Source organism: Carcharodon carcharias, chromosome 30 (assembly GCF_017639515.1).
Source record: "Carcharodon carcharias isolate sCarCar2 chromosome 30, sCarCar2.pri, whole genome shotgun sequence".
Taxonomy (NCBI): domain Eukaryota; kingdom Metazoa; phylum Chordata; class Chondrichthyes; order Lamniformes; family Lamnidae; genus Carcharodon; species Carcharodon carcharias.
The window spans coordinates 1,750,001-1,773,935 of record NC_054496.1 but is presented as its reverse complement, the minus strand read 5'-3'; the positions used below and the strand labels follow the sequence as shown (position 1 = coordinate 1,773,935).

The window sequence follows — 23,935 nt, the reverse complement described above, 5'->3', positions numbered from 1 at the left end:
CATCTGCCTCGGTGAATTGCGCACATGGGAACCCTGGCCCGACTCCAGTCCTGCCCTTGTAAAGATGGGCAATGCCGAGTCCAGGGGTGGGACGTAGAAATGTTGACCATTTCCAGGATTTTAGCCATGACGGGGAGCTTCTCCATCATGGTGAAAATCCGGATCTTTGCATTTGATACCAAGCAGCACCCGTCTAGTTAATTGGAGTCATTCAATATTATTCTGACAGATACAGCACACCATGCCCTCAGTGCAGGGAATAAAAGCAGCGCCCCACAAAATAGCAAAACGGACCTCATCCTTGTTGGGTTGTGAGTTTGAACCGCATCAGATAAGAGGATATTGCTGTTAGTGGGTTATGTAATGAGGCAACATCTTGCACAAGGCAATGTATGGTGAAAATTCTTGATTAACTGAGACAGCGGATGTGTGGACTTCGAATAATAGAACTCCCAATGTAAGTAATAGCCCCCATCACACAATCTGCTCATACATGGAGCCCCTGTATGGTTATTTTTTAAAATACTTCCGCGTCCAGTGCATCTCTTTGAAATCCAAGCTGCTGGGAGGAGGGTTGGGGATTAGAAGCCTCAATGTGATAATAGGGCACAATCATTCCGTAAAGCGTGGTGTGAATTCTGCACACTCCCTTTGCCAGTTGAATTTGATTCTTACCTCCCAAAAGCACTGAATAGGGATGAATTTAATGAACACACTCCTGTATGAAGTTTCACCTCTGTGCCACTCTTCTTTGTGGTTGTCAATGGATTGAGAGTAGAATAAGCATCAGAACTGAATCTAAGCCAGCCCTCCCCACAGTGGGGGTGCCTGGATAGTGATGAGGAGGAGCAAGGACCTGTGTGGGATTTAACAGTATTCCCTGAAATAAACCAGGACAACTGACCATTCAACCAAATTCTTGGCTGCTGCTGTTGAGATTTTGTCCAGAGCGATTTCTCATATCCTAATGCTTACCTTACAGTTACCCGAAGATGCTTCCCTGACCTCAAAATTGAAAAGGGTGTGGTTAAAATCGGCAACAAGACTACGTTCAGTGGCGAGGACGGTGGATCCGTAAATGTTACGAGTCTGCTGGAAGGAGCCAAGTTTGTAATTCTTTTTTTCATTTTGTGTTGTGAGTTTTATGCCCATTGGGGAGTGTATGTGTAAAGGTAGGAACAATCTTTCACCATGAATGCTCTTTATCAGTGCTCGTATTGAGCACTCCCAGGGCAGGTACAGCATGGATTAGACACACAGAAAAATTGATTGGGCTGAGTTTTCTGGCTGACGCGCGGGTTGCAGAGACCTCATGTCAGCGCTTAAACTATCAGGCCAGTGTCCCAGTGTCAGTGCGCAGCATCGCAATATTTAGCTGGGTGGGCGTGTTATGCAGCGCAACGCACACCCACCATTAATTAAAGGCCTTGTTAAGGCCCTTAACCAGGCAATTGACGCCAATTTTGAGGAGCCCGTGCGAACTTCAGCTTGGAGCATGGGCTCAACGGGCAAGTGGGTAAGTGACTTTTTTAACAAAACTCATCCACGGGCGGGATATGTGGGCTCAGGGAGGCTGTTCATGTTTTTTCTGAAGTATTTAATGCAGAAAGTATTTTGAACTTGCCTGGGTGATTGTTACCAATTCAGATCGATTTCCAATACTTTTCTCTGTACTTTGAAGCTTCAGCTCACCAGTCTGCAGACAGGAATCTTTAACAGGCCTGCTGCTTTCCAGAGGCCTTCATTTAGCCTGGGTATGGGTTCTGACATCTCCACTGGAGGCAGCTCCTCTGAGGAGGAAGGGAGGGATAGAATAAGGAGGAGGCCAGGAGGGGAGGGGTGGTGGGGTGGGGCTCAGAGGCTAAAGGCTAAGACTACCTGCTGGGTCAAATGGCCAAAGCTGACATGGTACTCACCCTTCCAGAGCGCAGCAAATCATTGAAGCGCTTGCAGTACTGTGTTCCGGTGTGCCACACATCGTCATGGGAGCTTACAGCTTCCGCCACCTCCTGCCGCGCCTGCCTGGTGATGTGGGGGGGTCCCTGCTCCTACCATCCTCTGGATACAAAATATCCCAACGGTTGGACACCTCTTGGAGGAGGACAGCAAGGCAGGCATCTGAGAACCGAGGGGCACAGTGGTCCCCTGCTGGCCTACCCTGCAGCCTGCCCCCCCACCCCCCTCCTCTGCTGTCCTCAAACCAGCATGCCCTTCTCTATGAGTGGCCATGGTGAACTGCCTCAAGGAGGCTGCCTGTCCACTCTTTATACAGATTGCCGGTACCCCATTGGAACCAGCGGTCTGAACACGCCTGCCGCTGATTCGATTTTCCTGTTGTAGACGGGAGTCGCAAACCCCGCTGGGCGGACCTTATTTGGCCTGCCCGCGCAAAATGGCGGCGCGGCCCATTTCAGCGGCAGCGATCGGCTGCCCGCCCGCCCGCCAAAGGCAAAATTCAGCCCATTGTGTGCTTTGAGATCAGGCAACTGTCAGCTCCTTGTTGCTGGATCAGTATTGCAGAGACCCAGGGTAACATTCTGGGGACCTGGGTTCGAATCCCGCCATGGCAGATGGTGGAATTAGAATTCAGTAAAAATCTGGAATTAAAAGTCTAATGATGACCAAGATTCCATTATTGATTGTTGTAAAAACCCATCTGGTTCACTGATGCCCTTTAAGGAAGGAAATCTATCGTCCTTACCTGGTCTGGCCTACTTGTGACTCCAGACCCACAAGAATGTGGTTGACTCTTAAATGCCCTCTGAAATGGCCCAGCAAGCCACTCAGTTGTAATAAACTGTTACAAAGACCCAAAAAAGGAATGAAACCGGACAGACCACCCGGCATCGACCGAGGCACCAGAAACAACAATGGCAATCTCAGCCCTGTCAACCCTGCAAAGTCCACCTTACTAACATCTGAGGGCTAGTGCCAAAATTGGGAAAGCTGTCTCACAGACTAGTCAAACAACAGCCTGACATAGTCGTTCTCACAGAACCATACCTTACAGATAATGTCCCAGACACCATCACCATCCTTGGGTATGTCCTGTCCCACCGGCAGGACAGACCCAGCAGAGGTGGCAGCACACTGGCATACAGTCGGGAGGGAGTTGCCCTGGGAGTTCTCAACATGGACTCTGGACCCCATGGAAACCTCCTGCTGATTACCACTTACTGTCCTCCCTTAATCAGTGCTTCTCCATGTTGAACACCACTTGGAGGAAGCACTGAGGGTAGCAAGGACACAGAATGTACCCTGGGTGGGGGACTTCAATGTCCTTCACCAAGAGTGGCTCGGTAGCACCACGACCGACCGAGCTGCTAGACTGGGTCTGCGGCAGGTGATGAGGGAACCAACAAGAGGGAAAAAACACAGTTGACCTCATCCTCACCAACCTGCCTGCCGCAGATACATCTGTCCATGACAGTATTGGTAGGAGTGACCCCGCACAGTCATTGTGGAGGCGAAGTCCCATGTTCACTTTGAGGATACCCTTCATCGTGTTGTGTGGCACTAACATAGTGCTAAATGGGATAGGTTTCGAACAGACCTAGCAACTCAAGACTGGGCATCCATGAGGCACTGTGGACCATCAGCAGCAACAGATTGTACTCAAACACAATCTGTAACCTCATGGCCCGGCATATCCCCCACTCTACCATTACCATCAAGCCAGGGGATCAACCCTGGTTCAATGAAGAGTGCAGGAGGGCATGCCAGGAGCAGGACCAGGCATACCTAAAAATGAGGTGTCAACCTGATGAGACGATAACACAGGATTACTTGCGTGCCAAACAGCATAAGCAGTGATTGATAGAGTTGAGTGACCCCACAACCAATGGATCAGATCTAAGTACTGCAGTCCTGCCACATCCAGTCATGAATGGTGATGGACAATTAAATCACTCATTGGAGGAGGAGGGTCCACAAATATCCCCATCTTCAATGATGGAGGAGCCCAGCCCAGTGCAAAAAGCCAGAAGTGCTGAGTGGATGATCCATCTTGGCCTCCTTCGGATGTTCCCAGCATCTCAGATGCCAGTCTTCAGCCAATTCGATTCATTCCACATAATATCAAGAAATAGCTGAAGGCACTGGATAGTACAAAGGTTATGGGCCTTGACAATATTCCTGCAATAGTACTGAAGACTTGTGCTCCAGAACTTGCTGTGACCCTAGCCAAGCTGTCCCAGTACAGCTACAACACTGGCATCTACCTGGCTATGTGGAAAATTGCCCAGGTATGTCTTGTACACAGAAAGCAGGACAAATCCAACCTGGCCAATTACCGCCCCATAGGTCCACTCTCGATCATCACTAAAGTAATGGAAGGGGACATCAACAGTGCTATTAAGCGGCACTTGCTTAGCAATAACCTGCTCACTGATGCTCAGTTTGGGTTCCGCCAGGGTCGCTCAGCTCCTGACCTCATTACAGTCTCGATTCAAACATGGACAAAAGAGCTGAACTCCCAGATGAGAGTGACTGCCCTTGACATCAAGGCTACATTTGACTGAGTGTGGCATCAAGGAGCCCAGCCAAAACTGAAGTCAGTGGGAATTGGGGAAAACTCTCTGCTGGTTGACCTCCAACAACCACAACCACCTTCCTTTGTGCTAGGTATGACTCCAGTCATCTCAGCTCCAGGACATCACTGCAGGAGTTCCTCAGGGTAGGCCCAACCATCTTCAGTTGCTTCATCAATTACCTTACTTCCATCATAAGGTCAGAAGTGGGGATGTTCACTGATGATTGCATAATGTTCAGCACCATTCGCGACTCTTCAGATACTGAAGCAGTCCATGTCCAAATGCAGCAAGACCTGGACAATATCCAGGCTTGGGCTGACAAGTGGCAAGTAACATTCACACCATACAAGTGTCAGGCAATCACCATCTCCAATAAGAGAGAATCTAACTATCGCCCCTTGATGTTCAATGGCTTTACCATCACCGAATCCCCCACTATCAACATCCTGGGAGTTACCATGACCAGAAACTGAACTGGACTAGCCATATAAATACTGTGGTTACAAGTGCAGGTCAGAGGCTAGGAATCCTGTGATGAGTAACTCACCTCTGACTCCCCAAAGCCTGTCCACCATCTGCAAGGCATAAGTCAGGAGTGTGATGGAATACTTTCCATTTGCCTGAATGAGTGCAGCTCCAACAACACTGAAGAAGCTTGACACCGTCCAGGACAAAGCAGCCCACTTGATTGGCACCACATCCACAAACATTCACTCCCTCCACCACCGACACACAGTAGCAGCAGTGTGTACCATCTGCAAGATGCACTGCAGGAATTCACCAATGCTCCTTCGACTGTACCTTCCATTACCACCTCGAAGGACAAGGGTAGCAGATAGATGGGAACACCACCACCTGGAAGTTCCCCTCCAAGTCTCTCACCATCCTGACTTAGAAATATATCCCTGTTCCTTCACTGTCGTTGGGTCAAAATCCTGGAACTCCCTCCCTAACAGCCCTGTGGGTGTACCTATATTACATGGACTGCAGCTGTTCAAGCGGGTGGCTCACCACCACCTTCTCAAGGGCATCTAGGGATGGGCAATAAATGCTGGCCCAGCCAGCCAAGCCCATCCTTTGAATGAATTTAAAAAAAACTGGCTGCACTGTTCCCTCTCAGTCAGAAAGTTGTGGATTTAAACCCTATTCCAAGGTTCGAGCACATAATCTAGGCTGACTATTTAGTGCAAGACTGGTGACATCTTTCAGCATTCTGAAGGCATTGTCTGTCTGCCCAGATGGACAGAAAAGATCCCGAGGCACTATTCAGAGAAAGTAAGGAGATCTCCTGCATCCATGTTGACAATTAGCTCTCAGCTAACACAAAATAAATTACCTGGTCATTTATCACATTGCTGTTTGTGCAGCTTTGCTGCCATGTTTGCCTACAAAGCAAAAATGAACATGTGAAAGACACTATTTGTTCTGCGGCACAAATTAATTCCGAGCCAAGCTCTGTCTACACTGTCCACCGATGTTCCTCAGTAAAAACTCAGAAGTATCTATATTGCCTCTGTATGATTATATTTCCATTTCATGCACCAGCTGCTGTGACCAGTCTTACTGAATCTGCCAGTGACCAGAGAATAAGAAACGTTACTGGGAAACCAGGGAATTATAGAGCAGCTAACCAAGCATCTGTTGTTTGAAAATGACTAGAGCCTATAATTAAGAATAGGGTGACTGAACACTGAAAGCTTTCAAATGATCAGCAAGAGCCATCATGGATCTGTAAAGAGTTGGTTATACCTGATTGAATTTTTCTGAGGAGGTAGCAACTAAAGAACTGGACCAGGGGATGCTTATGGATGTTATTTATATGGACTTCCAGAAAACGTTTGATAAAGTACCTTGTAAGAGACTGTGAACTAAAGTTGGAATTGAAGGCAAATTATTGAGCTGATTAGAAAATTGCTGAGTGGCAGGAAACATAGATTAGGGATAGTAGGCAGGTACCCTAATTGGCAGAATATGACTAGTGATGCCCTACAAGGATTTATGTTGGGGCCTCAACTATTCGCTGTATTCCTTAATGACTTGGGTGAAGGAATAGAAAGCCATATCTCCACATTCACCGATGGTGCATAGATAGGCAGCATTGTAAGCAATGTTGATGGAACCGTAAAATATAATGAGATACAGACAGACTAAGTGGATGGGAAAAACTGTGGCAAATGAGTTTCAGTGTTGGTGAATGTGAGGTCGTCCACTTTGGACCTAAATTGGATAGGACAGGGCACTTTCTAAACGATGAAAAGCTAGTAATAGTAGAGATTCAAAGAAAGCCGGGCTCCAGGTACATTGATCATAAAAATGTTATAAACAGATAGACAAAATAACCGGAAAGGCTATTGGAATGCTGGCCTTTATTTCTAGAAGAATAGAATACAAAGGGTAAAAGTTACCTTACAGTTATACAAAGCCCAGGTCGGACCACACCTGGAGGACTGTGAGCAGTTCTGGGCACCACAGCTTTGAAAGGATATCTTGGCTTTGGAGGGAGAGCTGCATTGATTTACTAGAATGATACCTGGACTCCCAGGGTTGAGCTTTAAGGAAAGATTAAACAAACTATGGTTCTACACCCTAAATTTGTAAGCTTATGGGTGATTTGATTGAAGTTTTCAAGCTGTTAAATGGAACAAATAGGATAGATTGGAAGAAACATGTTCTGCTAGTTGGGGAATCTAGGAGAAGGGAATAAAGTCTTAAATAGAGCCCGAACTTTCAGGAGTGAAATTGGGAGACACTTCTACACACGAGTTTGGAACTCTCTACAACAAGCGGCATTTATGCTAGATCACTTGTTAATTTGAAAACTGAGATTGATCGATTTTTGTTAACCGAAGTTATTAAATATATGGGGCAAAAGCAGGTATGTGGAATCAGGTCAACCATGTCTCAATGAATAGTGGAACAGCTCGAGAGGCTAAATGGTGTCCTCCTGCCCCTGTCCCCTAAGTGGACTCATGCCTGTTAATAATGGGATTGAAACTATCCCACTGCAGAGAGAAAGGAAGCTTTCGAGTCTTTAGCCTTGGTTGGATCAGAACCTGATTCAGACTTGAAAGGCTAATGTCCAATCTATTGCGCTTTCCAGCCCTCCTCATGACCAGAGCCCAACCAATGGTTATATAGTAACAATAACATTGACCTGTTTAAGGTTCCAATCTTTGAAACCAGTTTTAGCCCATCAGACCAAGTGAGTATCTGCTCCAGCAAACCTGGAGTCGTGCAATCCATCTGTATTCTGACAAGGTATGAGACATCAATAGATAGAAGACAGTGTGTGACAAATGGTCTTAGTGTTCCTGCGATAGGCCACACTTCAGTTGATATCATTTCCTGTGGGTATTTTCCCTGCCTCTCTGATTCTGCATTCCCCCTCCCACCCGTTCAGTGCCCCAGTAAGGTTTCCAAGCCTACACAGCCCATTTCTATCTCCTTCCTATGATCCTCTAACTCCAATTATGAACTATCTTTTTATGTTCTACAGGGGAGCAAATATAGTTCTTGACGCCAGAGAGGTGGCAATGAAGATATTTGAAGATTACACCAAATCTTGGTACTGGATTTTGATGTAAGTGTTTTATTAATTTCCTTCTTTATAGATACCTATAAGACGTGAATAAGTTTTACTCCTAGTTTTACTGCACCATTATCTCTGGCGACCTCTCCAAATGACTTCCTCCTATTTCTCATCCACATGCTGACCCTTAGTGTATCATCTGAAAACACAATATCAGTTTCCACGTGTGCGCTGATGACAACCAGCTCTATCTCACTGCTACATCTCTCGACTCCTCCACTGTCACTGACTTCTCACGCTGCTTGTTCACATTCAGTGAACCGGAATTCTCTCCAGTTAAATACTGGGAAAACTGAAGCCATTGTTTTTGATCCCACCATAATCTCCTCTCTCTAGTCACCCACTCGGATCACTCCTGTTCTCGCTGACCTACTGGACCTGATCTGCCAATGCCTCGATGTTAAAATTGTCATTTTTGTTGTCAAATCCCTTTATGGCCTCGCCCCTTCCTATCTCCATAACCTCCTCCAGCCCTGGAACTGTCCGTGATATCTGTGCTGCTCTAACTCTGCCAGGCCTTCCTCACTTCATCATTGGTGACAGAGCTTTCAGCTGCCGAGGGCCTAACCTTTGCAATTCCTTTTCTAAACCTCTCTGCCTCTCAACCTCTCACTCGTCCTTTTAGATGCTTCTTAAAACCTACCTCTTTGGCAAAGTTTTTGTTCATCTTCCTTAATATCTCCTTAGGTGGTTCAATATCAAATTTTGTCTAATACAACTTCTGTGAATTGCCTTGAGACATTTTGCTGCACTGAAAGGTACTGCGTAAATGTAAGCCATTGTTGATTGATTTTTGTCTGTTCGTTTTGCAGTGGTATGATTATCGCACTGGTGGTCAGTCTACTCTTTGTCATCTTGCTACGCTTCATCGCCGCTTTTATGATATGGTTAAACATACTGCTGGTCATTGCTGTTCTTGGCTATGGTACGTCAACAGTTCGGATGTGAAGTCACTGCTGCCATTCTTCATAGATCAGGCCTGTTGAAACTTATCCTCACATAGCACACTCCCAGACTAGTCAGAAGCTTAGACTAAGGAGCATTGCTCAGTGTAATTCACAGCGTACAGTCCAGGAGAACATTGCTCAGTTAATTTGAAGTGTGTGTGTGCGTGCACAGTCACTGTCTAGTCGCACAGAATGCAGTGGGGTCTCTTTGAGAAGTTGTACACCCTCCCCTAGCAAAAATCAGTGTCTTTTGAGAGGGAGGGAGAAAGGAGAAGTAAACAGTTCTGCAGAATGTCTGAGATCTGAACTGTTGGCAGTTCCCCCATGTTATAGTGGGAATAAGTTAACTTGTTTTGTTGTTGCAGGTATTTATCACTGTTACATGGAATATGCAAAATTGAAAGGAGTATCAGGGTCAGAGGTGACAATCACAGACCTGGGCTTCCAGACTGACCTGCGAGTGTACCTGCACCTGCGGCAGACCTGGCTGGCATTCTGTAAGTAGCAGTTACTTTCACTGGGTTATAGTTCTAAACTCTGTGAGATTGAGATTTTGCCATCCTGCTGTAGATACAGAGGATGAAGTTATTTCTATTTAAGGTAGCAATGAAGAAAATAATGTTACTAAAGAATGACAGGCCCCCAGGCCCAAATGGTTCCATCCCAAGGTTTTAATGGAAGTAGGTAAGAACATTTCAGATGCCCTGACTATTACCTTCCAAAGTTCTCTCGCTTGGTGAGCTATGCCTTTAGATTAGAAAATTGCATGTGTGACTTCGCTATTTAAGAAAGATCAGAGAGAAACCAAGGAATTATAGATCAGTTAGCCTAACATCTGTTGTCGAGAATTACTAGACTCTATAATTAAGAATAGGGTGACTGAACATCTTAAATTTTCAGATGATCAGAGAAAGCCAGCAAGTAAAGAGTAAGTCATACCTGATGGGATAGGAATAGAATAGAACGTTTATGGCACAGAAAGAGGTCACTTGGCCCATCGTGTCTGCACCGGCTGAAAAACAAGCCCCCAAGCCCAATCCCACTTCCGAGCATTTGGTCTGTAGCCCTGCAAGGTTATGGCACTTGAGGTGCGTATCCAGACACCTTTTCAATCAGTTGAGAATTTCTGCCTTTAATACTCTTTCAGGCAGTGAGTTCCAGACCCCTACGGCCCTCTGAAAGGAAAAAAAATTCCTCATCTCCCCTCTAATCCATCACTTTAAATCTATGTCCCCCTGGTCACTGATCTCTCTGTTAAAGTAAATAGGCCCTCTCCATTCGCTCTATCCAGGCCCCTCAATTTTGTACATCTCAATCAAATCTCCCTTCAGCCTCCTCTGTTCCAAGGAGAACAACTCCAGCCTATCCAATCTTTCCTCATAGATACAACTTGCCAGTTCTCGCAACTTCCTTATAAATCTTTTCAGCACCCTCTTGACTGAGATAACCAGAACAGTACACTACTCCAGTTGTGGCCTGACTAGTGATTTATACACTTCCAGTTTAAGCTCCCTGCTGTTATATTCTATACCTTGGCTATTTAAATGAAAGGATTCCATATGCTTCCCTAATCACGTTATCAATCTGTCCTATTACCTTCAGGGATCTGTGGACATACACTCCTCTCAGTATCCCCCCATTTATTGTTCATTGCTTTGCCTTGTTTGACCTCCCAAGTACATCACCTCACACACTCTGGTTGAATTCCATTTGCTACTTTTCTGCCCACCTGACCAGTCTACTGATATCTCCCTGCAGTCCACAGTTATCCTCACTGTCTACCGCGCAGCCAATTTTTTATGTCATCAGCAAGCTTCAATCATTTACACCCAAATCATTAATATGTATGACAAAAAGCAGGGGACCTAGTGCTGAGCCCTGCGGAACCCCACTGGAAACAGCCTCCCAATCACGAAAACACCCATTAACAATTACCCTTTGTTTCCTGCCACTGAGTCGATTTTGTATCCAGCTTGTTACATTCCCCTGGATCTCATGGGCTTTTATGTTTTTAACCAGTCTTCCATATGGGACCTTGTTAAATGCTTTGCTAAAATCCATGTAGACCACATCAGCTGCACTCCCCTCATCAGTCCTCCTTGTTATTCCTCAAAACATTCAATCAGTCAGACACGATCTTCCCTTAAAGAATCCATGCTGACTGTCCTTGCTCAATCCGTGCCTTTCTCAGTGACATCAGAATTGATTCCAATAATTTGCCCACTACTGAGGTCATACTGACTGGCCTGTAATTATTCGGCCTATCCCTTGTTCCATTTTTTAAAAAAGATACAACATTAGCAGATCTCCAATCCTTTGGCACCAGGCCTGTATCTAGTGAAAATTGGAAAATGGTGGTCAACCCTCTGCAATTTCCTCCTTGGCTCCTTTTATCAGCCTGGGGTACATTTCATCCGGCCCTGGTGACTTATCCATTTTCAAGGATGCTAATCCCATTAACCCTTCCTCACTCCCTGTGTTTATAGCATTCAATACTCCATACTCCTCCTGCTTAGCTACAATGTCTGCATCATCTTCCTCTTTTGTGAAGACAGATGCAAAATATTAAGAACCAGACCCACATCCTTCTCCTCCACACGTAGGTTACCTGTTTGGTCTTTAATGGGCCTTGATCTTCCCTTAGTTATCCTCTTACTCTTAATGCATTGAATAAACATCTTTGGGTTCATCTTGATTTTACTTGCCAATATTCTTTCATGCCCTCTTTTTGTTTACCTGATTTCCTTTTTGATTTCTCCCCTCCACTTTCTATATTTCTCTCAGCTTTCTGTAGTATTGAGTTCTCAGTATTGGATATAAGCTTTCCTTTCCTGCTTATCTTACCCTGTAAGCTCCTTGACATCTGAGGGGCTTTAGATTTGGCTGTCCCACCCCTTTCTTTGTGGGAACATGTTTACTCTGAACTCCTTGAATCTCCCCTTTGCCTCCCACTGCTCTGACACTGGTTTACCTTCAAGTAGCTGTTTCCAGTCCACTTTTTGCTAAATCACTCAGCTTAGTAAAATTGACCTTGCCCCAACTTAGAACTCTAACTCCTGTTCTATCTTTGTCCTTTTCTATAATTATGTTAAAACTAACTGAATCACTATCACCAAACTGCTCTCTCACAGTTATTCCTTGCACCTGCCCATCTTCATTTCCTAAAACTGTCTAGAACTACACCCCCTCTTTGTTGGACTTGCTACATACTGGCTGAAAAAAGCTCTTCTGAATGCACCTTAAGAATTCTGTTCCCTCAATTCCTTTCACACTAAAATGATCCCAGTTGATTTTGGGGTGGTTAAAATCCCCTACTATTACTGCCCTATTGTTTTTGCACTTCTCAGAGATTTGCCGACATTTGCTCTTCTATCTCCCACTGACTTTTTGGGAGTCTATATCACACTCTCAATAGTGTGACTGCCCCTTTTTATGTTCCTTAGTTCAATCCATTTGGCCTCATTTGATGATCCCTCTGACATATCATCCCTCCTCACAGCTGTAATAATTTCTTTAACCAAAATTCCTACCCCGCCCTCCTTTTTTATCCCCCTCTCTATCTTGTCTGAAAACCCTATAATTGGAATGATGAGGTGCTATTCCTGTCCCCCTCTAAGCCATGTTTCTGTAATAGCTATGATATCATACTGCCATGTTTCTTTCTGTGACCTCAGCTTTTCTGCTTTATTTGCTATACTCCTTGCATTGAAGCATATAACCTTGAGCACTGCCAAATTTTTTTTTCTATTTTCCTCTGTCTTCCAGACTCATCCACTAATTTTCTTCCTTCCATTTTCATTTATGATTTTATCCAACTGAATCTACCTTCAGGCCCGCACCTGCCCTGCCAAGCTAGTTTAAACCCTCCCCAACAGCACCAGCAAAATGTCCTGCAAGGAGCTCTGTTCAGGTGTAACCTGTCTGGCCTTTACAGGTCCCATCTACCCCAGAGCCAGTCCCAATGTCTCAAGAACCTAAAGCTCTCCCTGGTGCACCAACTTCCCAGCCACACATTCGCCTGTCTTATCCTCCTATTCCTGTGTTGAGTTATGCGTGGCACTGGGAGTAATCTGGAGATTGCTGCTTTTGAGCTCTTGCTTGCCAACTTTCTACCTGGCTCCCTAAATTCTAACTGCAGGACCACATCCCTCTTTCCACCTAGTTGGTTCCGACGGGGATCACGACTGCTGACTGCTCACCCTTTCCCGTCAGGATGCTCTGCAACCACTCAGTGGCATAGGAACAGGAGTAGGCCATTCAGCGTCAAAGCCTGCTCCGCCTTTCATTTAGATCACGGTGGATTCTCAACACCACTTTCCTGTGCTATCTCCACATCGCTTGATATAAGTAACCTCCAGAAATCTATTAATTTCAGTTTTGAGCACACTCAATGATTGAACTTCCACAGCCCTCTGGGGTAGAGAGTTCCAAGGATTCAGCATGCTCTGAGTGAAGAAATTCTTCCTTATCTCAGTCCTAAATGGCCTGCCCCTTATTTTGAGGTTATGTCCCCTGGTTTTAGATTCACCAGCCATTCACCCTGTAAGAATTTTGTAAGGTCCAATGGGACCTCATTCTTTGAAACTCTGGGGAATACAGACCCAGTCTCCCTAGTCTCTCCTCATAAAACATCCCAGGGATTAATCTGGTTAACCTCCGTTGCACTCTCTCTATGGCAAGCACATCCTTCCTTCGATAAGGAGACCAAAACTGTGCACAATACCCCATATGTGGTCTTACCAAGGCCCTGTATAGCTGCAGCAAGACATCTTTACTCCTGTACTCAAATCCCCTTGTGATGAAGACCAACATACCATTCGCCTTCCTAACTGCTTGCTGCACCTGCTTGCTAACTTTTAGTGATTCATGAACAAGGACACCCAGTGCTTTTAGACACCCGCACTTCCCAACCTCTCGCCACTTAAGAAATATTCTGCCTTTCTGTTTATTCTACCAAAGTGGATAACTTCACACTTATTCACATTACATTCCATCTGCCATGTTCTAGTTCATTCACTTAGCCTGGCCAAGTCCTCTTGAAGCTCCACACAACTTACATTCCCAACCAATTTGGCGTCATCAGCAAATTTGGAAATATTACATTTGGTTCCCACATCCAAACCATTTATATAGATTGTGAACAGTTGTGTACCTTGTGCTGATCCTTGCGGTACCCCACTAGTAACAGCCTGCCATCCTGAGAATGGCCTATTTTTTTCTACTCTCTGCTTTCTGTCTGGTAACCAATTCTCAATCCACAGTGGTACATTTCTCCCAATCTCATGTGCTCTAATTTTATTTACTGACCTCCTGTGTGGGACCTTATCAAAAGCCTTCTGAAAATCCAAATATACCACATCTATTGGTTCTCCTTTATCAATGCTACAAGTAATATCCTTAAAAAATACTCCAACAAGTTTGTCAAACATAGGGGAGAATTTTTAGCTCGTAGGGCAGGCACGAACCCGACCTGACCGAGCATAAAATGACATGTGATGATGTGGGGCGAGCGTACTGACATCATCGCGCGCTGGTGTGATGTTTCAGTCGGTGCTGTCGACCAATTAAATGGCCTATTAAGGCCATTAAAAGGTAATTGGAAGAAATGTTTCGCTGCTAGTCCTACCTTACGGTTGCTGGGAAGCGAAGAGGCCAAGCGGCCTTTGCGTTTTTTTAGGAAACTACATCCCGAGGCGGGATGAGGTTTCCAACTGCGAATAAAAGTTTTTAAATTTCATTTATAACACGTCCCTGCCCATGTGACAGAGCCACACGAGGGGACGTGTTTTATTACATTTTAGAAATCTGTTCATCTCCCTGAGGCCGCTCTGTGCCTTAGGGAGCTTTTCCAGCACACACGCGTGAAGCTCGCGCTCACCACCTCTGCCTCTCCCCTCCCACAGGCAGTGCTGAGCGCTGCCACTCGCATTTCATGCTGGACGGGCCTTAATTAGCCCACCAGCGTGAAATCGCCATCGAGCCCATCCGAGTGAAAGATCCTCCCCATGGTTTCCCTTTCATAGACCCATGTTGACTCTGTCCAGTTTCACCATTCTTTTCTAAATATCCAGCTACAACATCCTTTATAATAGATTCTAACATTTTCCCTGCTACTGATGTCAAACTAACAGGTCTGTAGTTCTCCATTCTCCCTCTTTCTCCCTTCTTAAATATCTGTTGAATTTTGAAAGATAAGTACCAATGCATCCACTATCTCTCTAGCTGCCTCCTTCAACATTCTGGGATGAAGCTCATCTGGTCCAGGGGATTTATCAACATTAATTCCAATTAACTTTTCAAGTACTACCTCTTTACTAACATCAATTTCTTTTAGTTCTTCAGTTTCACAAGCCCTTGATCACCTAGTATACCTGGGAGATTTTTTTGTATCTTCTTGCGTGAAGACAAACGCAAAGTAACTGTTTAGCTTCCTTGCCATTTCCCTGTTTCCACTATAAATTCTTCTGTGCCCACCTGTAGTGGGCCAACAGTTTGTCCTTGCTAATTTGTCCTTGCTAATCTTTTCCTTTACGCATACCTAAAGAAGCTTTTACAGTCTGCCTTTGTTCTTTGCTGGTTTGCATTTATATTCTCTTTTCCCTTTCTTAATTAGTTTCTTGGTCCCCCTTTGCTGGATCTAAGTTCCCCCCAATCCTCCAGCTTACCACTTTTTCTGGCATCTTTATAAGCCACCTCCTTTGACCTAATGCAATCTGTAACTCCTTTTATTAACCACGGTTGATTTACCTTTCCATTTAGGTGTTTGTGTCTTAGAGGAGTATTTATTTAAATACTAGGCATTGCCTGTCTACCACCAAATCTTTTAGCGTATTTTCCCAATCCCCATAGCCAATTTCCCCTTCATACCTTCATAATTTCCTTTCTTCAGAATTAAGACTCCAGTTCCAGAATGTGCTATCTCACGTTCAAATTTAATGCAAGATTCTTACATATTATGGTCACTATTGCCCAAAGGCTCCTTTACAACAAGATTATTAATTAGCCTTTTCTCATTACACAGCATTAAATCCAAAATAGCCCGATCCCTAGTTGGTTCCTCAACATACTCCTCCAGAAGGCCATCTTGTACATGCTCCAGAGAATTAGTGATGATTTGGTTGACCCAGTCTGTATGTAAATTGAAGTCGCCCATTATTACTGTATTACTTATGTTATACGCATCTCTAACTTCCTAAGTTATACTGTGCCCAACATTACCACTACAGCTTGGTGGCCTATAAACAACTCCCATCAATGTTTGCTGCCCCTTGCTGTTTCTTAGCTCCACCCAAACTGGTTTTACATCTTGATCCTTCAATCTAAGATCCTCTCTTACTAATGTACTGATCTCATCCCATATTAAGAGTGATACCCCAGCTCCTTTTCCTTTTTTTGCAAATCCCTCCTAAATGCCGAATATCCTTGGATAGTCAGTTCCCAATCTTGGACACCCTGTAGCCACATCTACATAATGGCAATTAAATCATACCCATTTCCCTCAATTCATGTATTCAAATCATCAAGCTTTTTGCGAATGCTACGTGCATTCAGATAGAATGCCTTTAATTTTGCTTTTTTAATGATATTCTCTATTCAGATCCTATTTGATGCTTGCCTATGCTTCGTCTGTATTCTGTTTTTGCTTTCTACTTTTCTACTTCTACCAGATTTGCTCCCCCCCAATCTGAGCTCCCTCTCAGGTTCCCATTCCTCCTGCCAAACCCTCCCCAACAACACTAGTAAATCCTTCTGCAAGGATGTTAGTCCTGGTCCTACTAAGATGCAGCCCGTCCAACTTGTACAGGTCCCACCTGCCCCAGAGCCAGTCCCAATGCCTCAGAAATCTGAAGCCCTCCCTCATACACCAGTTCACCAGCCATGTATTCATTCGCTCAATTCTCCTATTTCTGTACTCACTAGCACATGGGACTGGAAATAATCCAGAGATTACTGCTTTAGACATCCTGCTTTTCAATCTCCTTCCTAGCTCCCTGAAATCTACTTTCAGTACCTCATCCCCCTTCCTACCTAAGTCATCGGTACTGATGTGTATCATGACCTCTACCAACAGTCCAAAATAGATTTTAAATTTAGAGAGGCAATCCAGCAACGTTACCACAGCACCCTCTTGACAATTCCAAAGGCTTTTTAAACCAACTTTGGTCACTGGAACAGCAGAATTCTGCAAAGTGGCTAGTGTCTGTTTCCCAAAGGCTGTTTCACACGGTGTATCTTTTCAATCTTACTCGGCCATCTTTGATACAACCTTCCTCCTCCTTTCATCTGTAAATACAATTGTTTCCATATGTCTTTGGAATTTACTTTCCTCATACTATAAAAATCTTTCATGTTGTCAATATGGCCTTTTACTTTCGGGAAAATGAATGTAATAACTTTGCCCTATTTACCCTGTCAGTTGTAAAACTTTATCACGTTTCTTTGAAAACCAACTGCCTCTCCACTTATCTTAAAATGCAAATTTTATTCGCACCCTATTTACCCTAGCTCACTCATTAGCATTTCAAATATCCTTTTTACATCCAACTCTTTCGATACTTTCTGACTCTAATTCAATTAAATCAGCCACACAGACAGAACCATACACACACACACACACACACACACACACACACACACACATAAACATAAGCCTACTGCCTACTTTATAATACCCCACAATAAAATTATGAAAAATATGGTAGTTTCGTGACATCTCTTATATTTTGGAAGTAAATGGACAGTTTAAAGCACAGCTACTTACAACCCGAGACTCACAGTTAGCACACTGGCTGCTGCCATTGTCTCCAAGTGTAAATACTTTACACCTTCTTCCCAGTAAAACAATCTGGGTCCCCTTTAATCTTTAACAATCAAACCATCCAGGCTCGCTGTCAGGCAGACCTCAGAATAGGTCACATGACCCCTGTCATTTTGCCCTAAAATTAAGAATGCAGTCCCAAAACATAACAAGCTTATAAACTTCATCATTGTTACAACAGACAGGTTAGGTAGAGAGAAACTATGACTGCTGGTTGGGGAGCCTAGTGCTAAGGAGCATAACCTAAAAAATTAGGACCAATCCTGTGAGGAGTGAAATTTGGAAACATTTCCCTACACAAATGGAGTTCCCTTTTGCAAATGGCAACTGATGCGAGATCCGTTGTTAATTTTAAATCTGAGTTGGATTTTGGATATCCAAAGTTATTAAGAGGTATAGGAAAAAGACAGAGTTATGTCGCAGATCAGCTATGATCTCATTAAATGGCAGAACAGGCTGAAGGAGCTGAATGGCTTACTCTTGTCTCTGTATATGTAGTGCTCACAGACTGTTTCAGAAACACAAGATCAGTATCCAGGGATTCAGACTCTGGCTGTGCTTTTCTGTTACTTCAGAGCAGTTTGATCTGCTTTAGTTGTAATCAGTTGCCGATAGTCAGTAATCTGAAAAAAGCCTTAATAATTGGAGATGAAAATTTTGTTCCTCTGGGCAGTACAATCTGTCTGTATTGCGGCCCTGTGTCCTGAAGAGGAGTTCAGCAACTTCTCCCACTGTACCAGTCATGGCACAAAGTCCATGATTTTAGTTTCCATCTTCTGACTAGACCTCAAATTCCAGTCTCATTTCTGCGCACAATTTATGGTTATGTTTTAGTTTTAATCTAGGAATGTTTGTAATAACATATTTAGCTCTGCCTTCTATTATTTTTATTGTTGCATAGGAGCAGGAGTAGGCCATTCAGCCCATTCAGTATGATCATGGCTGATCATCTACTCCAATGCCTTTTTCCCCACACCATCCCCATATCCCTTTATGTCATTGGCATTTAGAAATTTGTCAATCTCTACTTTAAACATGCTCAATGACTGAGCTTCCACAGTTTTGTCAACAAACATTTTGATTGGCTGAATTGCAGTTTACAGCAACTCTTGTCCTGTCTTGGGAAAGGTCTACCTCAGAGTTTAACCCACTGCCAATCTATAAGGGCAGACCAGTAGGGTGAGTGGTGCTATGGCAGTCTCTGGAATGTTAGTAATGACTATACCTTGGAATGGCAGGTGGACTGCTTGTTCACTACAGCGATGTTGGGTGACTCCTGCCTTCCCATTCTCCTCTTGTCAGTTGCAGTCAACCTTGTTGGATACAGGAGGCTTCCATAAAAACATAACGTATTCAGTAGACAAGGAATAATGAAACAACGGGTCTTGAAGTTGGCATCTTGGCCGGGGGGGGGGGAAGCGGTGGTGTGGAATACTGTAGTCAGTGTGTGGAGTTCTGATTGATGTCTGCCTGTTCCCAGAGCCAGGGATTTACTGCCTTGTCTTTTGTTGCAGTGATCATTCTGGCAATCATGGAAGTTATAATCATTCTGATGTTAATATTCCTACGGAAAAGGATTCTGATAGCGATAGCCCTTCTCAAGGAAGCAAGCAGGTGAGTTCACCGTGATTTCAAAGGGATAGATCAGGTTTGAAGCAGAGACAGGAGTGTTGAAATGGTCTTGGGGTGTTGTGGGGGCCGGTTTGAGGGAGGGTAGCTTGAGGGGTTTGAGGTGGGGGCTGGGGGTTTGAGGTAGGGTGTTTTGAGGGGATGGTCTGGGTATTTGATGGTGTCTGGGAGTTGAGGTGGTGATGTTCGTTGGGGGGAGGGGAGCTCAGGTAGGTTTGAGGCAAGAGGCAACACCTGCCCCTTTGCCTCCTCCCACCTCACTGTCCAAGGGCCGAAACTTTCCTTTCAGGTGAAGCAGCATTTCATTTGCACCTCCTTCAATTTGGTCTACTGCATTCGCTGCTCCCAATGCGGTTTCCTCTACATTGGAGAGACAAAATGCAGACTGGGTGACTGTTTTGCAGAACACCTTCGGTCTGTCCGCAAGCATGACCCAGACCTTCCTGTCGCTTACCATTTCAACACTCCACCCTGCTCTCATGCCCACATGTCCGTCCTTGGCCTGCTGCATTGTTCCAGTGAAGCTCAATGCAAACCGGAGGAACAGCATCTTCCGATTAGGCACTTTACAGCCTTCCGGACTTAACATTGAGTTCAACAACTTCAGATCACGAACTCTCTCCTCCATCCTCACCCCCTTTTTTACCCCGTTTTTCAATATTCATTTTTATTTTTTATCCACTTATTTTAATTTTTTTTATTTTCTTCTTTGTTCATTGTTTTATCCCCACCTTTTATCCTGATTTTCAATCATTGTTTCCCATTCCTGTCCCCTCCCCCAGCCCACCCCCACTCGGGCCATCTGTCACTGTTTGTGGGTGTTAGGGTGGGGTGGGGTGGTCGTTTGAAGGCAGCGAGGACTACCCCTCACTGTAGAGTAGAGCCTCCTCGCTGATATCACATTCACAGCCAATTTGGCCTTTTGAGAGAAAGTGAGAAGATGGTTGGACTAAAAGAGATTCTTTTCAAAACAAAATCTGTTCCTGTTTCCACAGAGCTGTCGGATGCATTATGTCCACTCTGGTCTATCCTATCATCACATTCATGCTGCTGTTACTCTGCGTTGCTTACTGGGGCGTTACAGCTGTGTATCCTCTGATATAAAGTGGCTGGTTCTCACTGTGGGATTTACTTTAACGAGCTGGCTATTACTCTGGGGTTTATTTAAACCGTGTAATCTTGATCCCCTCCAATCTAACTCTAATGTCAAATGCGCCATCTCAAAAAAGAGAGTAGTAATCAGAGCCTTCAATTCACAGCCTGTGTATAGTGGAGCGGGGTGTGGTTTTGCCACTTCCAGTTAAACCACTGGGTAAAATCAGCTTTGTGGCAGCTCAGGGACATCAGTATGTTGCTGCAATAACACTAGAACACACTCCCAACTGGGGCACGGTGAAGAGCATTCTGACCTCTGAGTCAGCGATGTGGGTTCGAGGCCCATGCCAGAGATTTGAATACCAAATGCCGGGGAGCCCTGCACTGTCAGAGGGGCAGTACCGAGAGAGCGCTGCACTTAGACCCTACTTTTTGGAGAGGTTTAACCGAGGGCTGTGTTAAAGTACTTGTGACAGCATAGAATCATCTACTGCACAGATGGGGGCCATTCGGCCCATTGAGTTGATGCCACCTCCCTACAGAGCAATCCAGTCAGTCCCACTTTCCCCGCTTGTTCCCTGTAGCTCTGCAACCATTCAGAGAGTCCTCTGGTATTCTGGCAACATTTCTGTCAAACACCTCCAAAAAAAAAAACTGCTCGTTCATTTCATTGCTCTCTATGGGACCTTGGCTGATGTATTCGTGACCTAACACCCTAGAGTCATTCATTGTATTTTGTTTATGTTCGCTCATAGGATGTGGGCATCGCTGGCTTGGCCAGTATTTGTTGCCCATCCCTAATTGCCCTTGAGAAGGTGATGGTGAGCTGCAGGTCTACTTGATGACCTGGGAGCTGTGATAAGGTTCTGTATAAATCCTGAGGGCAAGTTTCCACTTTTGAATTTAAACTCTCCCATTTTAAAAATTCTCTAATTTCCTTGACTGTTTTTCCTGAAGCTTCTTGTCAACTTCTAGCGAACCAGTTTATAAAGTGTTTGCAAATGAGAATACCTGCAATTACAGCATGAAAACATGTAATCCCAAAGTGAGTACTATTTCTGTATAACAAATGCTGAGGGGGGAAGGGACTGTGTTCTGCTATTTGTTTTGTTAGAGCCAAACCAAAAGCTGATTCCCAACCGGTGCTGACCAACCCCCCCGACCCCCGACCTATGTGGTTCATCCAGAAACATCCAGCTTCATAGCTCCAGACTTTGGAAATGATCAGGAGACGAAACCCTAGTGATTTCTGCCAACACGACTTAAGGCTGCTGAGGCTTAGCCTGATGAAGAATGTCAGGCCTGACAATGTACGGAGGGGGAGCGGGGCGGAGGGGGAGCGGGGCGGAGGGGGAGCGGGGCGGAGGGGGAGCGGGGCGGAGGGGGAGCGGGGCGGAGGGGGAGCGGGGCGGAGGGGGAGCCGGGCGGAGGGGAGCCGGGCGGAGGGGAGCCGGGCGGAGGGGTGCCGGGCGGAGGGGAGCGGGGCGGAGGGGGAGCGGGGCGGAGGGGGAGCGGGGCGGAGGGGGAGCGGGGCGGAGGGGGAGCGGGGCGGAGGGGGAGCGGGGCGGAGGGGAGCCGGGCGGAGGGGTGCCGGGCGGAGGGGAGCCGGGCGGAGGGGAGCCGGGCGGAGGGGAGCCGGGCGGAGGGGAGCCGGGCGGAGGGGAGCCGGGCGGAGGGAGGAGCGGGGCGGAGGGAGGAGCGGGGCGGAGGGGGGAGCGGGGCGGAGGGACTGGCAGAGCGGGGCGGAGGGGGGAGCGGGGCGGAGGGACTGGCAGAGCGGGGCGGAGGGGGGAGCGGGGCGGAGGGAGGAGCGGGGCGGAGGGTCTGGCGGGGCGGAGGGGGAGCGGGGCGGAGGGGGAGCGGGGCGGAGGGGGAGCGGGGCGGAGGGGAGCCGGGCGGAGGGGAGCCGGGCGGAGGGGAGCCGGGCGGAGGGGTGCCGGGTGGAGGGGAGCGGGGCAGGCTCATTGTAGTCTCAAGAGGCCTGCATGTCTGGTTATTGTTTATACAGTGTTCGTTTCTGCAAACCAAGATAATAACTTGGAGTCTTTCACCTTCTAGACCTTCAATGTTTCCAACATCATAAAGCAGTGCCCAGAAGCACAGTGTCTGTTTGCATTCTATGGAGGCGAGTCTTATTATCATCGGTACCTCATCCTGTTCCAATTCTACAACGTCTTCCTCTTCTTCTGGCTCACCAATTTCGTCATCGCCCTGGGGCAGGTTACACTTGCGGGAGCTTTTGCTTCTTACTATTGGGCCTTTAACAAACCAGCCGATGTGCCAGCTTGCCCCGTGTTTTCTTCAATGGGACGAGCACTCAGGTAAGAGTTCATGAACACAGTAGCAGGAGGACGCCATTCAGCCCTTCTAGTATGCCCTGCTATTCAGTCAGACTGTGGCTGATCTGTATCCCAACCCCTGTCTTTGTTCCATATGCTATATATAATACCCAGAAAAGAGCTCTTGATTTCAGTTTTGAACTCTGCTTTCTGAGCGGGAAGCGGTGGCCAAGTTGGGGACAGATGAGATAAACTGGGCAGTCAGTCGCTTCTTAGTAAGGTCCTACAGAAGCCCAAACTCTGGAAATGACAGGTGTTTGTAAAGCTAATGTCTTCTATCTGACAATGTGCCTCTAACTAATAGTAAAGGTGTGTTATTCTCAGCCAAGACCCATATAGAAAGAAAAGAGGAAGTGAGAAAGTGGAAACTGTTCACACAACAAACTCTAGAAATAAAAGTGGAAGTGGTTGCTGAATTTTCCACCAATGCTGTATTGAGCTCTGTTGATGCAGTGGAACATGTGTCAACTGATGTAATACTGAGGCAGTAGGTGCAGTATTAGACCCTAGTCTCTCTCAGCCAGGATAGTGTGAATAGTGTGAACGCTACAGAGCTGCAAAGGGGAGAATAAAGAGTGTGTGTGTCGGTATCCAGGTGTGTGTGTGTGTCCGTGCGTGTGTGTGTCCGTGCGTGTGTGTGTCCGTGCGTGTGTGTGTCCGTGCGTGTGTGTCCGTGCGTGTGTGTCCGTGCGTGTGTCCGTGCGCGTGTGTCCGTGCGTGTGTGTCCGTGCGTGTGTGTCCGTGCGCGTGTGTGTCCGTGCGCGTGTGTGTCCGTGCGCGTGTGTGTCCGTGCGCGTGTGTGTCCGTGCGCGCGTGTCCGTGCGCGTGTGTCCGTGCGCGTGTGTGTCCGTGCGCGTGTGTGTCCGTGCGCGTGTGTGTCCGTGCGCGTGTGTGTCCGTGCGCGTGTGTCCGTGCGTGCGCGTGTGTCCGTGCGTGCGCGTGTGTCCGTGCGTGCGCGTGTGTCCGTGCGTGTGTGCGTGTGCGTC

The 23,935-nt window shown here is 46.2% G+C and overlaps 1 protein-coding gene across 3 annotated transcripts in view; it reads left to right on the top strand.

Annotated features, from left to right (window-relative positions):
* Nucleotides 1-23,935, top strand: part of slc44a2 (solute carrier family 44 member 2) — a 230,279-nt gene that overhangs the window by 49,302 nt on the left and 157,042 nt on the right. For all 3 annotated transcript variants that reach the window (XM_041177027.1, XM_041177026.1, XM_041177025.1), the window contains exons 8-15: nt 983-1,106; nt 8,029-8,112; nt 8,934-9,046; nt 9,434-9,565; nt 19,401-19,500; nt 20,511-20,603; nt 21,568-21,655; nt 22,669-22,931. In XM_041177027.1, coding sequence (XP_041032961.1) covers nt 983-1,106; nt 8,029-8,112; nt 8,934-9,046; nt 9,434-9,565; nt 19,401-19,500; nt 20,511-20,603; nt 21,568-21,655; nt 22,669-22,931 — 997 coding nt within the window. The remainder of the gene's footprint in view (nt 1-982; nt 1,107-8,028; nt 8,113-8,933; nt 9,047-9,433; nt 9,566-19,400; nt 19,501-20,510; nt 20,604-21,567; nt 21,656-22,668; nt 22,932-23,935) is intronic.